General features: G+C 51.2%; 1 protein-coding gene across 4 annotated transcripts in view; it reads left to right on the top strand.

The window, feature by feature from the left end:
* The window catches only part of CNTFR (ciliary neurotrophic factor receptor), a 215,172-nt gene that overhangs the window by 186,592 nt on the left and 8,507 nt on the right, over positions 1-20,073 (top strand). For all 4 annotated transcript variants that reach the window (XM_054055156.1, XM_054055158.1, XM_054055157.1 and 1 more), the window contains 3 exons: positions 4,764-4,881; positions 5,703-5,869; positions 12,694-12,857. In XM_054055156.1, coding sequence (XP_053911131.1) covers positions 4,764-4,881; positions 5,703-5,869; positions 12,694-12,857 — 449 coding nt within the window. The remainder of the gene's footprint in view (positions 1-4,763; positions 4,882-5,702; positions 5,870-12,693; positions 12,858-20,073) is intronic.

Raw genomic sequence — 20,073 nt, 5'->3', positions numbered from 1 at the left:
TGGTTTCTAAAATGGATTGGTCACACTTTCCCACTGTGCAATGGGACTTAGGGTACAAGGACAACTGGGCTTTAGAGATGGGAAGGGGGACAGGAATGTCTGTCTCTGCTGATGGTTCCAAAGCTCTTTCATCCTTAAGGACCACTTCTGTTTTCTCCAGCTGAGCAGAGATACTGGAGCAGGTCATGTAACAGCTATTTCCAAAAGTCAGAGAGACATCCATCAAATGGATGCAAAGCCTGGTGCATGAGGTGGGAAATCCAACCCTGTCCTTGCTACTGTTCTTCTGCAGGGTCTGCAGAGACGATGGTGCGGGCACTAGCCTTCACTGCTTGTCACAGCTCTGAATTTTTCTGGAGCATTTTATGGCTTGCAAGCAGCATGCCCAGGTGGGATGTATCCGGCTGTGGTGCAAGCCCTTGCCCCAAGCTTTTGCAGCAAAGCTGGTTGCAGCCCATGCCAGTGGGAAACCACCACGACTGGGCATTAAATACATCGGGTGTACAGAGAGGACATCAGCAGAACGCGTGGGAGAAGTGGCTTCCTGCCATGCGAGAGGTTAATAGACAGATTAGAGAGGGCAGGCGCTGTTTGCAGTGAACGGAAAGGAGCTCTGTCTTTACAGAGTTCAGCAGCTTAATGAGGCGACTGCGAAGTAAATATTTGCAAGGATTAGGGAGGCTGCGTGCAGGATCCCAGGGAGAAATGCCTGTGCAGGGGCAATATGTTGGTTCAGGCTGTTTCGGGGGTCGGGCAGAGGCTGAGAGCTGGACATCAGCCAGAGGAGGATGGAGGAGGTTAGAGTGGGACACCCCACGCCCAGAGGCACTGCCCGAAGCCTCAGGGCAGATAAAGCCTTTAATGCTCCTTGTTTTCCTCTGCTGGCTTTCTTGCTCTCTTGATCAGCCTGACGGGTTGGCCCACCTCCAAAGACAGCATTACGGAGCGCCGGATCGATTGGAGCCTGCAATTTTATTTGCTCTCTTTAAGAGCCTTTGATGGGCAGGATGAGCTGTGCCGGCAAGTGCCTTTCCTGGGAGAGGAGTGGAGAGGAACAGGGCTGCAAGCCACCCATAGAGAGATGGAGACCCTGCCACCAGCTTGGGGACAGCACAGTAGCAGGGTGGGCAAAACCAGCTCTCACTGTGCACTATGGCAGCTGAGAATGCAGCCCTCTCCTTTGTGGCATCTGGCAGTCATGGTCATGGTTACCTGCATGGTGTCATGGTCACAGCCCTGAGTGTCACATTACATTGGCCCTGCACTCTCCCATGGCAGGACTTCATACCCATCAAGTTGGAATGTGGGGCAGCTGGATGACAACTTCCTCCCAAAATGCCTATGGCCCTGGGTCTGATGGTGTTTTGGAGAGATGGAGGTGACAGGAGTGTCCCCACAAGCCAGCTTGTCGCTGACCTGGAAGAGAGTGCAATGTCTTGGGCAAGACAGGCTTCAAACAGCTACAGTGAAGTGAAGAAGCTTCCTAGGGTAGCAGAGGAATGGGGGTCGTTTTATCTCCCTTCCCCAGGAGGATGAAAGGTGGAGGATGAGGGTGGTGAGGCACTGGCACACGTTGCCCAGGGAAGCTGTGGATGCCCCATCCCTGGAGGTGTTCAGGGCTATGCTGGATGGGGCCTTGGGCAGCCTGGTCTGGTGGGAAGTGTCCCTGCCCATGGCAGGGGGGTTGGAATGGGATGATCTTTTAACGTTCCTTCCAGCCCAAACTATTCTATTCTATGATGCTCTGGGGGCATTTGTGGTCCCAGTCCCGGGGCAGAGAACAGGATCTTCAAGGCATTCAAGGCTGTGAAAATGGGGCATCCTCAAAGGCTGCTGCGGAATGGGTATGGAAGCAGGAGGCCATTTGGGCAGCTCCCCTTCTCCCAGCAAATTAAACCTGGAGGCATGACCCAGCCTCAGCCTCCTCGGTGGAGGAATTAGCACAGATTAGCACAGATCACCAAAGGCCACATCCAGCGTAATACTGGAGACAACAGCGTTAAATTATCCTCGGATGGACTAATTCCGGCTGAACAGCAGTGCGGCATTTGGGGATCTGCAGGTAGAGCAGAGCCTCCTTGTTGAGTAGAGACTTGCAGGACTTGGAGGATGCTCTCAGAAGCTCCTGGTGCCTCCACCCAGCTTCCCGTCTGGCTCCTGGTGTCGTACCGGACAGCTGAGCACAAGCCGCAGGTGTGCGAGAGGTCCAGGGCGGCATCCCCAGCATCCTCCCCCCAGTGCAGCGTTTCCAGGCCCCACCGCGGCTTGTCGGGCCCACACTGCCACCACGCGGTCGCTCGGACCCCAAAGGCTGTCCCCACGTCCCCTGCACCCCTCTGAAACACCTCCCGGGGAACCCCAAAACACGCCCAATCCCGTTGCCCTCTGCAAAGGGCGATGCTGCCGTGTGTCCACTCCCACACCCCAGGGCGGCTGTGTGGCAGGAAAGGGGTTAAGGAGCCGCCAGGAGAAGAAGAGGAGGAGGATGGAGCCGTAGTGAGGATCAGTCCCTTGTCTCTGGCCTTATGATTAGCCATTCTGTTTTGCTGTGAAGGGTCTGCTTGAATAATTTAGCTGGGAGGCTCATTAACCAAGCTCTGGCCTTCGTCTGCTGGCTGAAGGCTGAAATAGCCATTAGGAGGAACACGCATGCTGACCGGCACAGCCTCCTCTCCCGGCTGGCCCCCTCATATCCCTGTCCCTCTTCCTCTCCTTGCTCCCTGTTTCCTGACTCTGCTTTTCTTGATTCTCTTCCTATCTGCTTGCTCCCTCCCTAGCTCTGCCATACCAATGTATGTGCGAGCCCTGAGCCCTATGCCTCAGTTTCCCCCCTGTTGACTGCAGTAGGATGCTGCAGCTGGAGCTCGTGGCATCCCCACAGAAATCTTTTCTAGCAAAATCCGTAATTCTTTTCCGACAATGGGTAGCCCGCTCTGGCAGTCCATGCTTATGGCAAACCAGCTGGGTTGGCCCTCTCCAGAGGGCACAGTTGGGCTGCGGTTCCCCATCAGGGCACTGATCAGCCACTGGACACCCACAGCTTGAGCAGAGCAAGACCAACTCCAAGCATGTTACACCTTCAAGGTGCAGGCTGCATGTAAGCAGATCTCCTGGAGACCAGCAGCTCTGCCAGGCTGTGTGCAGCAAGGGGGATTTGCACAGGCATGGCTGCAAGGGTTGTCCCATTTCACATTAAAGTCTTGAAGTTTTGTTGTGGTGCTGCTGGCTTCACTGGTGCACCAAGGGCACCGTTAGCTGACTTGCTGCACCCTTCCCTTCTCTGGTACGTCATGCAGAGGGACGTTAGGTTGGCGCGTGTCTCCTCTACACTGACATCAATATAAGCTGCTTCATAGCCAGATGCATTGCATGCATGGTGCTGTGAGACTTGTGATTTGCCCTTGTAGCCCTCGGTGGAAAGAGTTTCCCACCCTGGGCGTGCTCCCTGAGCTCTTGCAGCACTGCATTCTGTTTTCATCTCATGTTAAGTAATGGCCGAGGGTAAGGCACCCGCCTCAGCGACAGGGAGTAGAGCAGTGACCTATGTAAGGGGAGCACTGCCGGGACAATCATGAGGTGGTGGGAAGCAATGTTGGTGCTAAGGCTGTAGTTCTGCTACAAAAGAGATTTGTTGCAAAAATCTCTTCTTGGAGAGAACAGTATGTCCTGGGACATCCTGGTTGGGTGCATGGGGACAAGGACTAATGAAGGAAGGAAAAGAGGGACAGACACATGTTCAAACAGCCTTTCTGAGGGAACTTCTGTGCACATCCAGCCTAGGGAGTTTATTTTATGGTGAGGTACTGTACGAAGGTGCTACAGTTAGAGCTCTAATAACTCTGTTCTTAGCGATGCAATGTCCAGGTACTGAGAGGATCTGACTTTGGTGTCAGTTCAGATAAGGTTTTTACCGGTCTACAAGGGCAAAAAATTATCAGATGAAAGGTATCTCATCCTTTTGCACGCACTGGCCCTCGGCATTTTGCAGTCTTCTTGCAGCTCTGGCTGTGCTCCTTGCAAAGATCACAGCATGCACGCATGTCAGGGAAAGTTGAGTGCAGTGTGAACACTGCCTCTAACCTCTAGGACTGGCTGATGAGGCCAAAGGTAAGCTACTCCCTGCTACATGCTCTCGTCCCATGTCTGGTTGCCTCTGTGTCTTTTTGGAGGCAGTATCCTGGGTTGGGATGCTCTGCCCCACTACTGAAAGCATTAATATCACCAGAATTTTCTCTGATGATTTCAGGTTGTTCCTTCTCAAATATTTGTTCTTTGTAAGCAATCTTTCTTCCTCCCTTTGAGGACCTCTGGTCTTCTGAAGAGTCATCCCTCAACAGGAAGTTTATCTCTCCCTGGAGAGGTGGCAGAGAAAGCCATGAGTGCTGTAACTGTGGGGTCAAGAGAGCAGTACCTCTTCCCTATCGGTGTTTCTGTAGTAGCTTTAAAGATAATTTCTCCCAGCACCTGCCAATCTATTCTGCTACCCCTTCTCTCATTAGACCTGACAAGATGTCAGGGCAGAAGGTGAGCTGCTGTGCACAGCCCAGTCCAAAGCAAGGTCTCATGTGGGACCTCTGGAGCAGGCATGGACAAAGGCCCCTAGATCCTTCAAGCAGCTGAAAAACACAGATCAGGCTCCCCTTGCAAACTGCGTCCTCTCCTGAGCTGGCAGCAGTTGAGAGTGGAGGGACATCATCTTGTTCAGGAGTTGGTAATAACACCCTCCCGTCAAGTAATTAATTACTCTCTCTTTTTCCTGGCAGCTCCCCCAAAGGAGCCATTGCTGATGTGCCGGTCCAACAACTACCCCAAGGGTTTCTACTGCAGCTGGCACCTGCCCACTCCCACCTACATCCCCAACTCCTTCAACATCTCTGTCATGTAAGTGCCCAGGAAGGATGGGTACAGAGGGACAAGTTTTTATCCTTGCAGCCTGGAGTGGGTACCAAGAAGTGCAGTGAAGTCTTGAGCAGTGGGTCTGACCAGTGCTGAGTGTATTGGATTGGTGTCCCAAAAACAGACCTGAGGAAGGATGTTCCAGGGACATCCAAAATGGATGCTTCATACTACAGCTTTGTCCCAAGAAAGTTCCAATTTCTCTAGAAGGGACCAGGAAAGCCCCGAGCTCCCAATTTCCATGTCCACCAATTCCATCCTCTCTGTACCACTTGTCCACAGTGGAAGTTTTGCTTTCTGTTTTTTGGTAAATTTGGCACAGACGCACTCCCTTTTGCTGTACTGTGGCTGTGGCTGGGTAGCAGCAGTGTCCCTCAACTAGAACTGGCTGTGACATGGCATTGTCCACCACCCTGTGCCCAGGTCCTGGCACAACACTTATACAACCTGGTGCTGTGCATTATCTTCTGGGGCTTATGTCACCAGCAGAAAGGAGACCCCATTCCTCTCACAGAAGACACAGAGCCAACCCCAATCCCAGCAAGGTCTCATCCTTGGGGCCAGCATGGGGACATTCACTGCAGTCTCTTTGAAGGCTTAGGATAAGACATTGCACACATAAACCTGCAAAATTTCCTGGCAGGAGGAAAGCAGTGTTTTGGCTGTGGCAGGAAGGGGTGTATGGGGATTGTGGGCAGAGCAGGGACACTACTGCTCCTTCTGCCTTCTCTCTCCAGGTATGAGGGTGCAGCCTCACCCTGAGCACTGCTCTGTAGGTAACAGCTCTTTTTGCCTCTGCTTTCCAGACATGGCACGAAAGAGATGGTCTGCGAGAAGGATGTCTTTCCCAAAAACAGGTGTCACATCAGATACCTCCAGCTCTTCTCAACGGTGAAGTACAAGGTGACTCTGACAGTCACGAATGCTCTGGGCAAAAACTCCACCACTCTCACTTTCGACGAGTTCACCATAGGTAACTTCCATGGCAGCAGCTGACCTCTCTAAGACGGTGTTGGGGTTGGCTTGCTCTGCATGCAGCATCACCTACTGGGAGGGGGCATACACTCCAAGTGAAGCCTCTGCCTATCCAGGCATGAGATGCACCTGAGGTCTGAGCAATGCTGGCATCCTTCTTGTGCCTCCCCTGACTTTCCTGGCCCTGTTGTGACTGATGCTAGCACCTGAGCATCCTCGGGGAGCCGGGCAGGATGCCCACAGGCAGCACCCATACTGGTCCTCTTGGTAGCCTGGTGCCCTAGCTTGATCTTATCTCCAGTGGTCCAGATGTCCCATGGTTGCTGAGCTCCTCCCTGCTGGAGGGCTGGGGAAGCAGCTGCCAGGTGCAGGGGCAGTGCTGTGAAACCTGTGTGGTCCTGGTGGCATTGTGCTTCTTGCTACTCTAAGTGTTTGATATTTTTGCTGAAAGCAGAGTAAGAGGAATCAGGATTGGAGAGAAATTACAGTGTACTCAAATTTTCCCCCTACCCCTAGGGCAGGATAAAACCCTCCCAAAGTCATCCTTGACCAGGTTTTGCCTAACATGAGCCTAAAAATCCTTACTGCTCCATCCAGGCAGAGGATGCTGTGCAAAGTAAGATAGGGAGCGGTACGCCCTGGAGACCAGGGTGTCCCTGCCACTGGCTGTGCCGCAGGGATGCTGCCCATCCACATCTGGACCCATGTTGCAGATTACCCTCCAACTGTGAACGACTGATGTGGACCAGGCAATTCAGTGCCAAGCATAGCAAAGCAAGAAGCTGGGAACAGTGCTTTTGCCACCAGCCAAAGCCAGATTACAGCTGGTGCTGTGACGAGACTGTGCATGCTCAAAGAACAGGAAAAATGGGAGAGAAGGAAGTTCAGTAACAGTCAAAAAAACAATTTGCTGGTTACATGTGGCAAGTACTGGAGCAGAAAAACAAATAAACGAATCATTGAAGTGCAGCCAGCAGTCAGTCTTTGCCTTCAGTGTGCTGTGTCCCCCAGTCCTGAGCAGCTGGAAGTGCTGGAGTGCAAGAAGAGGAGGATCTGCTGCTGTCTCAGATTTTCCCTTTCTACCCCAAATTCTGGAAAACCTCAAATAAGAAATAAGGTGCCACCACTGAACAAAACAGGGAAATTATTTTGGAGCAGTGACTGTCCTGATCTGTCCCTGCAGCTATGGTCCATATCTGAAGCTTGTATTCATAGGTGAATTGCAAACTTTGAGAACAAGGCAAGGAGTTTGGCAGGAAAGTGGTGGAGTTGCAGTCATTTGAGTGCCTTTAAATGGAAATTGTTGTGTTTGTGGAAGATACACTCCTTAAAAACAAGGTAATCTCCAGCCTGCAGGGCAGCAATTAAGCTGCATTTTCCAAGTTCCTTGCATTCCCTCCTGCAGGAGTTCAGGGCTTTCTCCTGGCTTCCCAAACATCTGGTCCTCTGTCCAGCACACAAGGGCAACCCCTTCGGGAAACACACCCAGTTGTGAACCCCGGGCATCCCTGTACCAGCGCAAGCCGGATCCAGTTTAGGAGTTTGAACTCAGCCTGGGGTAAAGGAGCAGTGAGTGAAGGCCAATGCTGCCCCAGGCCAGCCATTAGCATGAGTGCAAGATCACTGCTTCTTGCAAGAGTGCCTGGAGGGGTGCGGGTTGCCTGTACGTGTCCCAGTGGTTGTTATGGCAGGTGACATGCCCTGGCACACCATGGCAGATGCTCCCTGGCACTTAGGGAAAGGGTGATGGACCAATGATGATAGGAAGGACTGCGTCCCACACCCCAAAGCCAGCCCGCTCCCATAAACACTTCAGTATCTAGTGGCCCTGAAATCTCTATATTCTATGCAATTATTATACTATTCTTCTTGGGATTTTGTACAGTCAGTGTGCATAAGAAGAGCAGTTGTGGATGGTGATTGAGTGTTCAAGCAGGCAGTGAGAAGGCTTAGCAGTGTCATTATGGGGTGGACTCAGCTGCTGCTGGTCAGCAGCCACCTATCCTGAACCTTGTGCCATCCTGGTGTTTCCAATTAAAACAAGTGCATTGCGTTTGTGTATTTTGCCAGACAGTTTTGCCCCAGGTTGCCTGCTCAGTTTGCAGAAGCTTCTGCATTTCGGTCTCTCTTCTGGCACTCTTCTCTCTGACTGTAATCCTGAGGATGTGTCCTGCTTTGCTGGGTCTGGCAGTGTGGATCTAGCACCCAGTAGGTTCCTTGGGGATCTCTACCAATATCAAGGGTGCTGCATTCTCATCTTGGAAGCTGTGCTGAGTTTCCCTCTGCTACATGGAGTGGTTGAAAGCCTGTGGCTTTCGACAAAGCCATCGTATCAGCTTGTTGGAAAAATGCTGCTTGGGAGCATTGTGACATGCACACACATCCTGCTAAAGTGGAGAGATGATATCAACAAGTGACTGCATGATGCTTCTCCTAAAATCACAGGGCTGGAGATGTCAGAGCCTGTCTTTTTCTCCTTAGCTTAGAGAAAACAGTTGTACCTTCTGCATGGAGGTTGAACCCTAGGCGTGAATCCCTTATCTCATGCCCTGCTGGGAATGGAACAGCCTAGAGCCAACGTGAGTGAGCATGGGGCTCGTAGAACTCTCTGCCAGTGGCAGCTGAGCCAGCAGCAGACCTGCTGCTTGGCCAGACCACCCACCCAGCCTGGGAAAACACAAAAAGCCCCCTGGAAGGAGTGACCTCCTTTGGTTTTGCTTTCTCTTTCCTTCCTCCATCCCTGAGCCCCTAGCACAAAATCCCTTCCCCAGCCACTTGGAAGATGGGTTGTAATTGAGTGGAAAATGACCAGTACTTTCCTTTGCTAGCCCAAGCCCATGCCCTGCTGGCAGTCATGCGGTGCTGGTTATTAGCAGCAAGTTATGAGTGGTCTCTCTGCATTTCCATTTTTAGTGATGACTGAAAGAGGTTTTCCAGCCCTTTACCGCCAGTTGCTCATCAGTAGGAGATGTGGTCTGCCTTCCTACCCATCTCAGCCCTGGAAATTGTTTTTGTAATTATGTCTTCTGCAAAGGTATTGATATTAATAAAGGTGAGCTTGGGAAGGGTAAAGCTATGCAGACATCAGGGCTCCGGCTCCAAAACAGGGGAGATGAGAGAGGAGCTGGAGAGAAGGAGGCTTGGAGACAGACGAAAGTGACAGGGAGGAGGGAGGTTCTGTGTCAGGAGCTGTGCACCGACCTCATGATGACTGGGGCAGCACGGGGACATTTATGGCCCTCCAGGATGCAGCCCTACCTTCCTCACTTATGTTTCATCCCAAGAACCAGGTAGCTTGCACATGCATCCCACAGGATAGTAGGGGCGTCACTGCCACACATCAATACCAGCATCCCACATCAGCACCTTTTTGCTCATGTGAGCCAAGGGCAAATTAACAGAAGATTCACAGCATTGAAAGGAGGAAAGCAGGCTTGGACATGGTCTTGCAGGCATGGATGCCTCTCCCAAATCTGCCATCCATCCTTTATGTGAACTTGGGAAAGTCATTTGCTCTTCACAGCTCTGGCTGGAGCAATTAAGATAGAGAACGTCTTGGAGGGGCTGTGTGAAGACAAACATGTCTGTGTCTGTACAAAATTCAGACTCTGAACACGGGTATACAGTTGCCTAGGCAGAAGGTCAGTTCAATTCATACTACTTAGGGAGGCAGAATTAAATTACCTAGACTGACATTTGGCTAAGACATGGAGTTTAATATCCCTCTGCTCATGGAAAATGCCAGGGGATATTTAACAGCCGCAAGGGATACATTTTAGTGCTCATTGGAGAGATAGTATGGGTGATGCACCCCTCCACGCTTCGGGGTTTCAGCTGCCTTTCTGAACCACTGGCTTTGTTTTGAGATGTGTCTAACAACAGTGGGACTGATGGATAGCTCACAGTTAAGCATGAGTGTGCAGAGCCTTTAGGAAAAGCCATTCTCCATGGCTCTTCTTACACACTGAGCTCTCTCTTGGACACGGCAGCCGAAAACCAAGCGGGAAGAGCTGTGAGCTGCCTCCCAGACAAGTCCATCGTCTCCTTCCCAGGAGTGTCTGATGATGGTCCCTTAGCTCTGTGGGATAATATTACATCTGGTTTTGTAGCCGCTTAACCAGTACTCAGCCTAATGCCCATCGTCCATTATTATTATTACTATTACTGCTTTTATTATGTTACTGCCTGCAGGCCCTCTCTGAGGACAGGGGTCTATTATGCTGGCTGATATACAGCCAGACAGCCCCTGCCTCACCATGTGCGGGATAAATGGAGGCAGACAAAGGCCAGGGAAGGAGAAGCCTTCATGTGTGGAGCAGGGACCCAGGAGGATGCAAAGGGTAAAAGACTCTTTCAAGGTCATGCAGAAGCTGGGGAGCTGGACCCAGCCCATCGCCCCTCGCTCCTTAACTGACCCCTGCAGGACTGGCCCCAGTGTTTCCAACAATGAACACAGTGTAATGAGGTTTGTCCTGAGAGACAAAGGTCTGTCCGCACTGGGCTGGCTGCTGGAGGTGCAGTTCTTTCTCCCAGCTTTTACGTCCACAGCATCTTGCAGGGACGTGGCAGGAGCACCTTTGGCTTTTTGCTTTTGGAGAGGCTGGCACTGATGCACTTTATAGCCTGGGCAGGATTCCCACAGATGGGGGGACGTGTGGGGAGGTAGCAGGGACTGCTGGTTTTCCCATTAGCCCACAGTGCCATTTGAAGGCTTGCTGTAGCTGGGGGTGCGGTATCCTTCAATGGCTGGGCTCTGCCATGCTTGCTTAGAGCCAGGGCAGCCCTCCTCTGCATAGCAGGGTCAGTCTCCAATCTACAGGAGCTGGGATGCAGAGTCACATCCCTGCAAACAGGAAGGTGGCTTCCACCTCAGCATCAGGGCACCTTTCTGTTTTACTTTCCTCCAACCCACCACAATGGCATCTCTCTTTGCTGCCCAGGCACACGTGCCCTGCCTGACACAACCGCACTCAGGGTGACAGATCAAAAATCAGAGCCAGACTTCCTGCATTACCCCAGGCATTATCCCATCGCATCTATGCCCAGCCCAGCACTTCCCTTCCCACTTTCTTGCAGGAGTTAGCAGTCATCTGCATTCCTTCAGCGGAATAGATCTTTGTTTTGCAAACTCAGTCTTCCAAGCCAGCACTGGATTTATACTTTTCCATATGCGTTTGGACTCCAAGTCCCCGTTGATAGAAGCTGATGTCCAGGCCAAGCCCAGGGATTCGAAGCAAACAGAGGAATTGAACAGCCATCTGGAGTAGCTCAGCATATCACAACTTCATCAAGTTGTCCTGCTTGCCCAGGATAAAGCTGTAAATGGAAATTTGTGTCCTGTCCTGCCCCAGAGAGGAGTCCATGGGAGCCATGATCTGGCACTAGGCACCTGTCATCAGACCCATGGGTGCTTGCTCACCAGCCACTCCTAAATCCTCCAGGAACATCCTCTGAGAACCAGATGCAGTGGGGATGAAGGAAGCTGTCCAGCCCTCCTTGCACCCACTGCAGCAGAGGGAAGGTGATGGGAAGCAGGAGAGGTTGTTGGGGAGGTGGTGATGACCATGAAAGAGGACTGCAGCAGCGTGTGTGCCAGGGTACTGAGTGGAAGGACTGGAGAGAGGGAGGTGATGTTTGGTTATGTATCAGTGAGAGCAGGGCCAATTCTGAGTCCCACAAGGTGGCTGAGCTGTGACTTCATTTCAGCAGGCCCCTTCTGCCTCACCCACAGCCAAGAAAGTGGCTTTGAAAGCATCACAGGCTGGTTTCTCCTAAGAGATGTCTTCCTGGGGACAGTTACTGCGATGCCATTATCATCCTAGAGCAGAGATGGCACTGAATAGCACACCCACAACTCCACTTGCAGCAGACTGGCTCTACATCAGCTCCTGTTCACATACAGCTCCAAGAAGAGCAGGAGATCTCTTTTATGCAGAGGACGGGGCTGCAGGGAGCTGCTCCTCCTTTCCCAGGGAAGCAAAACCCCTGTGTGGACATCAACTCCCACCTGCAACAGGTGAATCCATGTAGTCAGCATGGAAGAGAAAACCTCTGAATGCAGGGCAGGAGCTCTCAGGCAGAGAGGGGCTTCCTACAGCCCAGCATCCCTGTTCCATGCTTGGGAGCCTAGTTTGATGCTGGCACCTTCACAAGCTGCTGCTCAAGGTGGTCAGAGCCAGGGGATGACTCTAAATGTAGCTGCAACTTCAAAGCCCATAGTGTAGCTTAGAGCCAATTAATACTTGTTAATTGCTTGAAATACTTGTCAGGTAGCAAGAAAATATTGCTGTATCCCAAAAGCAGAGCAGGGCTGAGAGAGAGAGAGCTGGGATGGTGGGTGACCACAGCAATCCGTCACCCTTGGCAAATACAATGTGCCAATACTTTGAATCCCCAAGACCCCAGCCCTAAACCCAAGAGCCAAATTCTGCCACATTACTGTGAGATAAGCAGGTTTGAGTGTGGGTCAGACTCCTAGAAACCAGAAAGTGCAAGCAAAGTGCAGAATTTGGGCTTGTTGGGCTGCTCGCCCTAACCCAAGTAGCCTTGTGGAGGAGGGATATTCTCTGGCCTGGCCAGGTTGTTGCATGTGTTTCCAGCACTGATACCTCCTTGATGGGGGTTATCTTGAGCCAGGAAAGCCATGCCACTGACCTGAAAAAGAAAAGGTGATTTTCATCTAATTGTTTTGGGGAAAGGGTGTTCTGCTTATTGGTTGCTCCCTTTGGAAAGAACATGGCACAATGCCCAGCCAGCTGTGCTGAGAGGCATAAGAAAGGGTGATGTGTGCAAAGCTTTACCAGCTACCTTCTTCTCTTTCAGTAAAGCCAGACCCTCCAGAGAACGTGGTGGCCAAGCCTGTGCCAAATAACCCTCGGAGGCTGGAGGTGTCCTGGCAAAATCCCTCATCCTGGCCTGACCCCGAGTCTTTCCCACTCAAGTTCTTCCTGCGATATCGGCCCCTTATCCTGGACCAGTGGCAACACGTAAGTGATGCTGGGCTGGATGGGACAGAGGGAGCAGGGGAAGCTGGTGGCTGGGAGCAAGTTGGACTGGGAATAACTGTTCAGGGACCAAAAGAAATATCTATTTACTGATTGGGCAACCCTCACACTTTTATTCTCCTTCTCTACCTCTCCTCCCTTCTTTCTTCCTTTCTGTCTTTTTTTTTTTTAGTTCACGTTCTGCCTGTAAATGGCTTCTGCAGCCTCTCCTTGCTCCACATTTTCATCCACAGCCCCTATCTACTTTCCATACATATGTTCTATATAAAACCTGCCAACGAGATGTAAAAGGCATTTAAAGTATAAATGTCACCACATTTAAATGCGCCTCTGCCACATTTAGATTTTGAACTGAAGATAAAATACCGCTTGCCGTAACTCCGAGCACAGTCACAAAGCGATTGCCATGATGTTATCGTATTTCTTACTTTTATTTCTTGTTTCTTTGAAAAAAAAAATAGTCAGTGAAATCCTTGGCAGCCCAGAGGACAGATTTCATTTGTTAGCTGCAGAAAGATAACAAATGGTTGTTTTTCTTCTCCACTGTGTGCTGCTTGCTTGCTCAGCTTGTGAACGGAAGCAATCTGATGCTTGAGCAGAGGTGCTGCTATGCTGGCACGGCTCACCCAGCATCCCCTCTGTGCTGAGCTGGGCCAGACGAAAGCCAGTTAAGTGTTTTGCTTGATAAAGGGCATTGCCCAAGAAGAAAGGACAAATAGGCAGCACCTGGTCCTCAGGGAGCTCACCTGCATTGTGGAGCCAAGCAAGGTTTTCTGCCAGCCAGCTTTTCCTGGGGAGAGAAACAGCTGAGAAAGGGAGGCTTTGCTCTTGTCTCTGAAAGATGTTGGTGTCTCGGTGACTTTTTCTTCTTGCCTTGTTTGGGTTTTTTGATAAGGCAGCACTGCAAGACATGTTTCAGATTGAAGCATTTGCTGATGGCTTTGGAAATCAGAGACGGGTTGGGAAAGGGTTTTACTGCTTGTGTCTTTGCCTTTCACTTCACTCCTGGGAGCAGGAGAGCATCCATGGAGCATCCTCAGGGGTAAGAAAGCAGAGGTGGAGCTTGGGTATGAGTTTGCTGTGGTATATTTTTTTTTTCACTTGGAGGAGAAATGCTTGAATTTTAGAAGCTGTAGAAAAAAAAGGAGAAAAGCTAATGGGAAATACTAAACACGAAAGTAATTTTTTTCAAGGCATGAAAGTTTTGTGGAAAAAAAATGATGTTTTTACCCTGCCACAGCCTGATTCAGCCAAGCATTCTGCAAAGGCAGGGGTTTGTACGCAAAAAATGGTGGGAGAGCCAGTGAGCCGCCTCCCACCTCAAAACCCTCAGGGTGGCTGGTCCCTTCATCACTGGGTATCAGGTATCATATTCATGGAGCTGAGCCATGCCAATCCTCCTTGCTGTGGGGCCTCTGAGATGATGGTGTAGTGTCTCCATCAGTGCTCTCAGGCAGATAGCAATGGTGGGAGATACATAGAGGTATTGGGAACACTGGTCGCAAGGCCAGCCTGGCTGGAAAAGACAGTTCCAGGTCAGTAAAATTCATTTCCCATATTTAAAAAAATCTTGAGCTGCGGAGAGAGCTCAAGGTACCAGCCCTCATGGTGGGTGTGAGAAGGGCTGGGAAGAGCTCATCTCCTGGTGTCTGAGTTTGGCACAGCGATCCTGGATACCACTTTTAATCAATATCTTCTTGTGAGAGATGTGTCCTCTGTCACTAGCTGATGAGGAAGTGTGTTTGGGGAATAATTTGCTCAGTGAGCGAGTACAAGCATTCAGCGAGTGAGATACCAGTCTTGTTTTCTGACTCTCTGCCCCGCCAGCTGGGTAATGAAAAATCTGATTTGTGGATGATTTGAGGAAAACTACCACTATTCATCAGATGAATTATTTGCAAAGCCTAATTCAATCAACTCCCGAACGCCAGGGGATGGCAGTGCTGCAGCAGCCAGAGCTGCTGTGACCCCAGACCCGCTTCACGTCATCAGCCTGCTTAACCTTTCCAGGCACCCTACAAATGCAGGGATTTTTACCCCAAAAATGAACCCACCTGATGTCAGCATGCTGGGATCGTACCCAAGCTATGCTGAGTTCTGCTTTGCTTGACCTACTGCTTGTTGGCATCTTGGGGGATGTCCTCATCTCTTCCTGTGCAGCCAGCAGAGGGAAAGATGCGGTTTAGTAGGGCCAAGCCTACCTTATCCATCCAGCTCATCCTACGGTGCCAATGTTGGGTCTCTTCTTGAAGGGAAAGACCTGAGAAAGGGTGTAGCAGCCATACATGCCACACTTACAGGCGAGTATCTGAATTCTTGCCAAGGTGAGGGTCTCTTGCCACAAGCCGCTCCCCATCTTGGCTCCTGCTGTTCCCACTGGCTGCTGGCATTGCACTCAACCTGCTTGGTGGCAACAAGGCAGCTTGGGAGCTCAACAGGGAATGGAGAAATCTCTGCCAGCAGCCAGGAGGAGCTAGGTATCCTCATGTTCTGGCACATCCCTCTGTGCCCAAGGTCCCTATGCTGAGCCCCATCCCCACCTCCTCATGGCAACCTGCCCATGTACCAGCTGTGGGTTTTAAGTATCTCCTGATACCCCCTTGGCAGCCTTGTAGGAAGCCCAACATCTCTGCAGGAGCAAATCTAGAAGGGAGGACCAGGCACTGCCCAAAGCTGTGAATATCCATGCAGGCCCCACTCAAACGTAGCATTTCTTAGTAGAAGAAGCAGCTCTCCTTTCTCCCCTCCACCTCCCGCTGTCTTTGCAGAGTCTGATTTATGCACAGCACCTCAGTAGGCAGGACCGAATGAGCACTAATAGGATCAGATGGATGTCGGACTGTCGAATACCATAGAGCCTGATTCAATCAGCGTCTGCTTTCTCCCAGGCTTTTCCTTTCCGGATTTTAATAACGGTAGGGCTTGGCACCAGAAGATGAAGCCGTCCGTGGCGGGAGCAGTGGATCTTATCGAGACTGCCACTGCACAAACTAACCATTAAAGCTGTTTCCCCCACACACCCCAGCCCCCACAGAGCTAGACAGGCGATGCTTGGCCCAAGCATCCCTGCCCATCAAGCACTATCTGGGGCTGATCCAGAGCCAGGGAGACACCCTTATCCCCTTCCTAGTGCTTTGCAAAGGTGGGTTTGAGCCCGAGCATGCCATTTGGACCCACCTTTCCCTTTCCACTTAGGCCATTTAGCAGCTCTCGTGTTGCAGTTTGCTCTGGGAATTACGGTGATGTGCTCTGGGAGTTATTATCATGGAGAGATGATGATGAGTTTCCATGTGAGCATGTAGTGGGGTGTGTGCTGGATAATTCTTGCTCCATTGTGCTGCCTCACAGCAACTCCCTCAGTCCTGGGCACAGGCATTTCCTAGCTGTTTGGGATGCAGACGTGTCACATCATGTCACATCAGGTGGCCACCGACTCCCCTCCACCCCACCAGCACTGAGCTCACTCTGAAACTCAAGAAAGTTTAAGGTCACGCTCCTCCCTTTCTGGAAGAGGGGCTGGTGGTTTCTCTGCTGCCAGAAGAGAGATGGGATATTTGTAGCCTAAACAGGTTTTTTATTCTCTGCTTTTGGCAGAATCTTCCCTTCTGTCTCCTAAATATAAAACATTAAATGTTTAGGGTATCCTTTATTTTTCTCTTGCTTTTAAGTTTGTAATTCAAGCCAGATTAGCGTGGTTTCCTCTTCTGTTTTATAGCCCCATCCTGGCCCCAAGCGAGCTCTCCTAATGCTCTCAGATGTTCCTCTAATGGCTTACCTAGGCTGGAACTGGATACCCTTTCCTAATGGATTGCTAATAGGCGGTTTCTGGTTTTACAGGCTCCTTCAGTTAACTCGCAACAGCAGTGATCGCTACGCACACACATGCGATCTCCCTGCGAGGCACGTCTGCATGCTCTCCCCTGGATGTGGGCAGGTGGCCAGGCACTGTCCTGAGCATCTTTGGGGAGCACAGAGCAGCTTTGCACCCAATTTGCTCCCACCCTGTACCTTTGCTGGAGTAGGGTCTCCTGTTTTCCCAATTTTTGTGGGGAGATCACGTGTGCTGAGCACTGATCAGCTCAGTGCATGTCCTGGGAACATGCCAAGCCTCAGAAGGTATTTCTTAAGCAGTGTCAGAGCTGGTGGCCAGGCCGAGGGAAGATTTCCTCCAATGGGTTGCCAGCAATTTGCAGATGCTGTCATGAAGTCTAATTGAACCCATTGGTCGCACTGACAACATGAAATGTTAACGAACCATGAGACGGGCTGCGCCTCAGATCTTGAGATTTGCAGTAAAAGGTCATGAGATATTTAAAGCTAATAATGCGGTTGGGTTCTCAACTTCCTCTTCTGTTTTGGAAGCATTAGAGCCACGTCCATGAGCATTTGCAAAGACTGGAAATGTCCTTCTTTGGAAAATCAAGCAGAAGTCCTCCCACCATCCTGGGATTTTTGGAACTGGGGCCACAGAGGCTCTGATGCAGTTGTCTGTGCCAATTCTGCTGCTGAGCAAAGGCAAATTTGGCAGTTTGTGGGTATTGCCAAATATTTGGTTGTTGCATTCTTCAGTGTGAGGAGGGCACGGTCCTCTGGCCCAGCCACTGTCACTCATTTGTTGGGGGCAGGGGTCACTGCCAAGGCTCCAAGCTCAAGCTCTCAAGGCAAAGCAAAATTATTCAGCCAAATAGGTGACTCTCGCAGGCTGTGCCTGGAATTTCCTGCCTTGGGCAGCCCAAAATAACCTGAAAATATGCGCTAAAGTGTATCCTGCCTGTGACAGGCAAGGGGGAGGGATGGAGCCATGGAAGGCAATTAGTGCCACTGCCTCCCGGAGCTGCATCCCCATCAGTGTGGCAATAATGTCACTTTGCAGTGGGTGTGTTTCTTCATGCCCATTTGTATCCCCCTGTGCCTCTGCCACTTTGCCTGTGCTCCTCCTCTTTGCAAGGCAACCTTGGCAGGGAGGTCACCCTGAGAGAGCTGGGTTACAGCTTCACGTCTGGTAGCTTTTATTGCAGCACTTCTCTCACTTCCCCTCCTGGCTGCAAAGTCAGTGTTTAAAAAAGAAGGGGGAAAAAAAATAAGAAGAGAGAATTAATAGGTGGGAGCAAAATATTGAGGCTGTAATAGTGTTGCTTGCAGCTTGGCATGGGATCGGCAAGGCTGGAATAGCCAGTGTTTCAGAGGGAAGTCAAGTGGGAAGTGCTTGGAAGTCACCTTCTGCATCCTCCTCAGCTCAAGGGATGGAACTGGGCTTGGAACCCTTGGCTGGCACTGCCTGGGTGCTCTCAGCCCCCTCGGGAGCTGCTGGTGACCTGAAAGTACAGATCATACAGCAGGATCAAGCCTCCAGAGGCAGCCTTGATAGTGCCACTGAGCACCAGCACACTCATGCATGCACTATCGTACCTGTGCTCACCTGCATGCTCACACAGCTACACATAGGCAGGATGGTGCTGGCAAGCTTACCTTTCACTGCCTGCATGCAGACCATGCCAGACAGGTGCCTGTGCCCACACACAAGCTGCATCCGTTTGCTTTCACCCCCAACCCACTACATCAGCATGGTAAATGTATCTACAGGCAGCAGATGCTAGTGCTGCGCAGAGTTAGAGCTAGTGCTCAGTGCCCTGAACATCCCCAGTTCCAGCCTGCCCACAGACACAAGTGAAAGTGAGCTTAGCCAGTTGTCACTTGGCAGGAGGGGACAGCACATCTGGAGAAAAAGTCCCCTTATGAATGAGCTTACAGCTCTGCTTTCAAAGTTGCACTTTATTTTAAACCAGGAGGGAGCCGTTCAGCCACATCTGGTGTGACACAACCCAAGCTGCAGAGGAGCGCTGTGATAACACATCCTCCCAGACCAGCAGCAGGGCTGGGCTATGTGCAGCAGCAGCACAGCAGCCTTTTTGGGGCAGGTGATGGCAGAGACCCCAGCTCAGACCCTGCTGGGCTCCTCCGCTACGCAGCTGGCAGAGAATAAGAGGGAGTCATTCCCTTTTTCCAGTCCTTCAATTATTCCAGAGCCCAGGCAGAAAGTTTTGTCTGGGTTTAGCCCAACTGATTCCTGTGGCGCTGTAGAGGGAGGAGGTACATGGACGGGGGCTCTTTTATTAGTAGTGAATGTCAGACTTATTTGCCCTCCAGACATGGCTCTGAAGGGAAAAAAGCAAAACATGTCTTCTGCTTCAAAACATCTTTTTGTGGGCTGCATTGGCTGTTCGCAGTAACCTTCCTGCTCTTCCCAGCAGCTTTGGGGGGTTACCCCTGCTTTTATTTTAGCCTGTTCCCCTGTTCCTCCCACCTGTCAGGATTCCCACACAGTTGCAGGGACTGAAGTCACCTGAAACAGCAGCTGCTTTTGTGGCACCAGTCCCTGAAAAAACTCTGTGCAGTCAGATCGCAGGATCTGGTCAGTGGTTAAGGGGAAAAGAAGCTGTGAAATCAATGCCACTGGAGTGCCCTGTCCCCCTCCCAGTTCCCATTTTCTGCTTATCCAGGATAACCCAGGGAATATCTAGGGGTGTGAGAAGCTGTGGAGATATGAAATGCATGGCAAACTCAGGCTGTGCTTTTTCAAGGGATTTTTTTCTGTGTCCCCCTGCTCGCTGTGGGTGGCACAGGCTGTGTGAGCAGATCAGCTCCACCTTAACTGCAGTGCTCCTTTTATTTTGAACGCAGGCTCATCCAGGCTCACAACACCTGGGACAGGTGCGTGATCTCTGTCCTGGCATGCACAGAGATGGTGCATCCCTTCTGTGGGACTGAGGGGTGCCAGCCCCCTATCCCCACACTGCCAGCCTCTCAGCATCGGAGCACCCCCTTCTCACACCAGGGGCCATGCTGGAGAGTGGGAGGTGTCAAAGAATGGAAAGCAGAGCCACTGCCACCAAGGGGGTGCCACAAATGCATTTTCCAGTGGGATGCAGAGAAGGAGGCATCTGATCCCTTCCTTCTCCCCTTCACCTCCTTCCAAGACACCAGCTGTCAGGACTGGGAGGGTTGGGATTTACTCCCTCTCCATCCCCTTCCAATGGCCTTTTGGGCTTCAGACCTACCTGCGCATCACCCTGTTGGCAAGTAATTGCTACGTGGTCGTGCTGCACCGGGAACAGAGCTCAGGTGGGAACAGAGCACAGTGACCTTCTTTATTGCCAGGGCACCCTGCCAGAGTGGGCTGGAGTCAGAAGGAGCAGGG

The sequence above is a fragment of the Cuculus canorus genome, chromosome Z (genome assembly GCF_017976375.1).
Source record: "Cuculus canorus isolate bCucCan1 chromosome Z, bCucCan1.pri, whole genome shotgun sequence".
Taxonomy (NCBI): Eukaryota; Metazoa; Chordata; class Aves; order Cuculiformes; family Cuculidae; genus Cuculus; species Cuculus canorus.
Note: the sequence above shows the minus strand (reverse complement) of the source record. Positions and strands in the feature narration are given on the sequence as shown.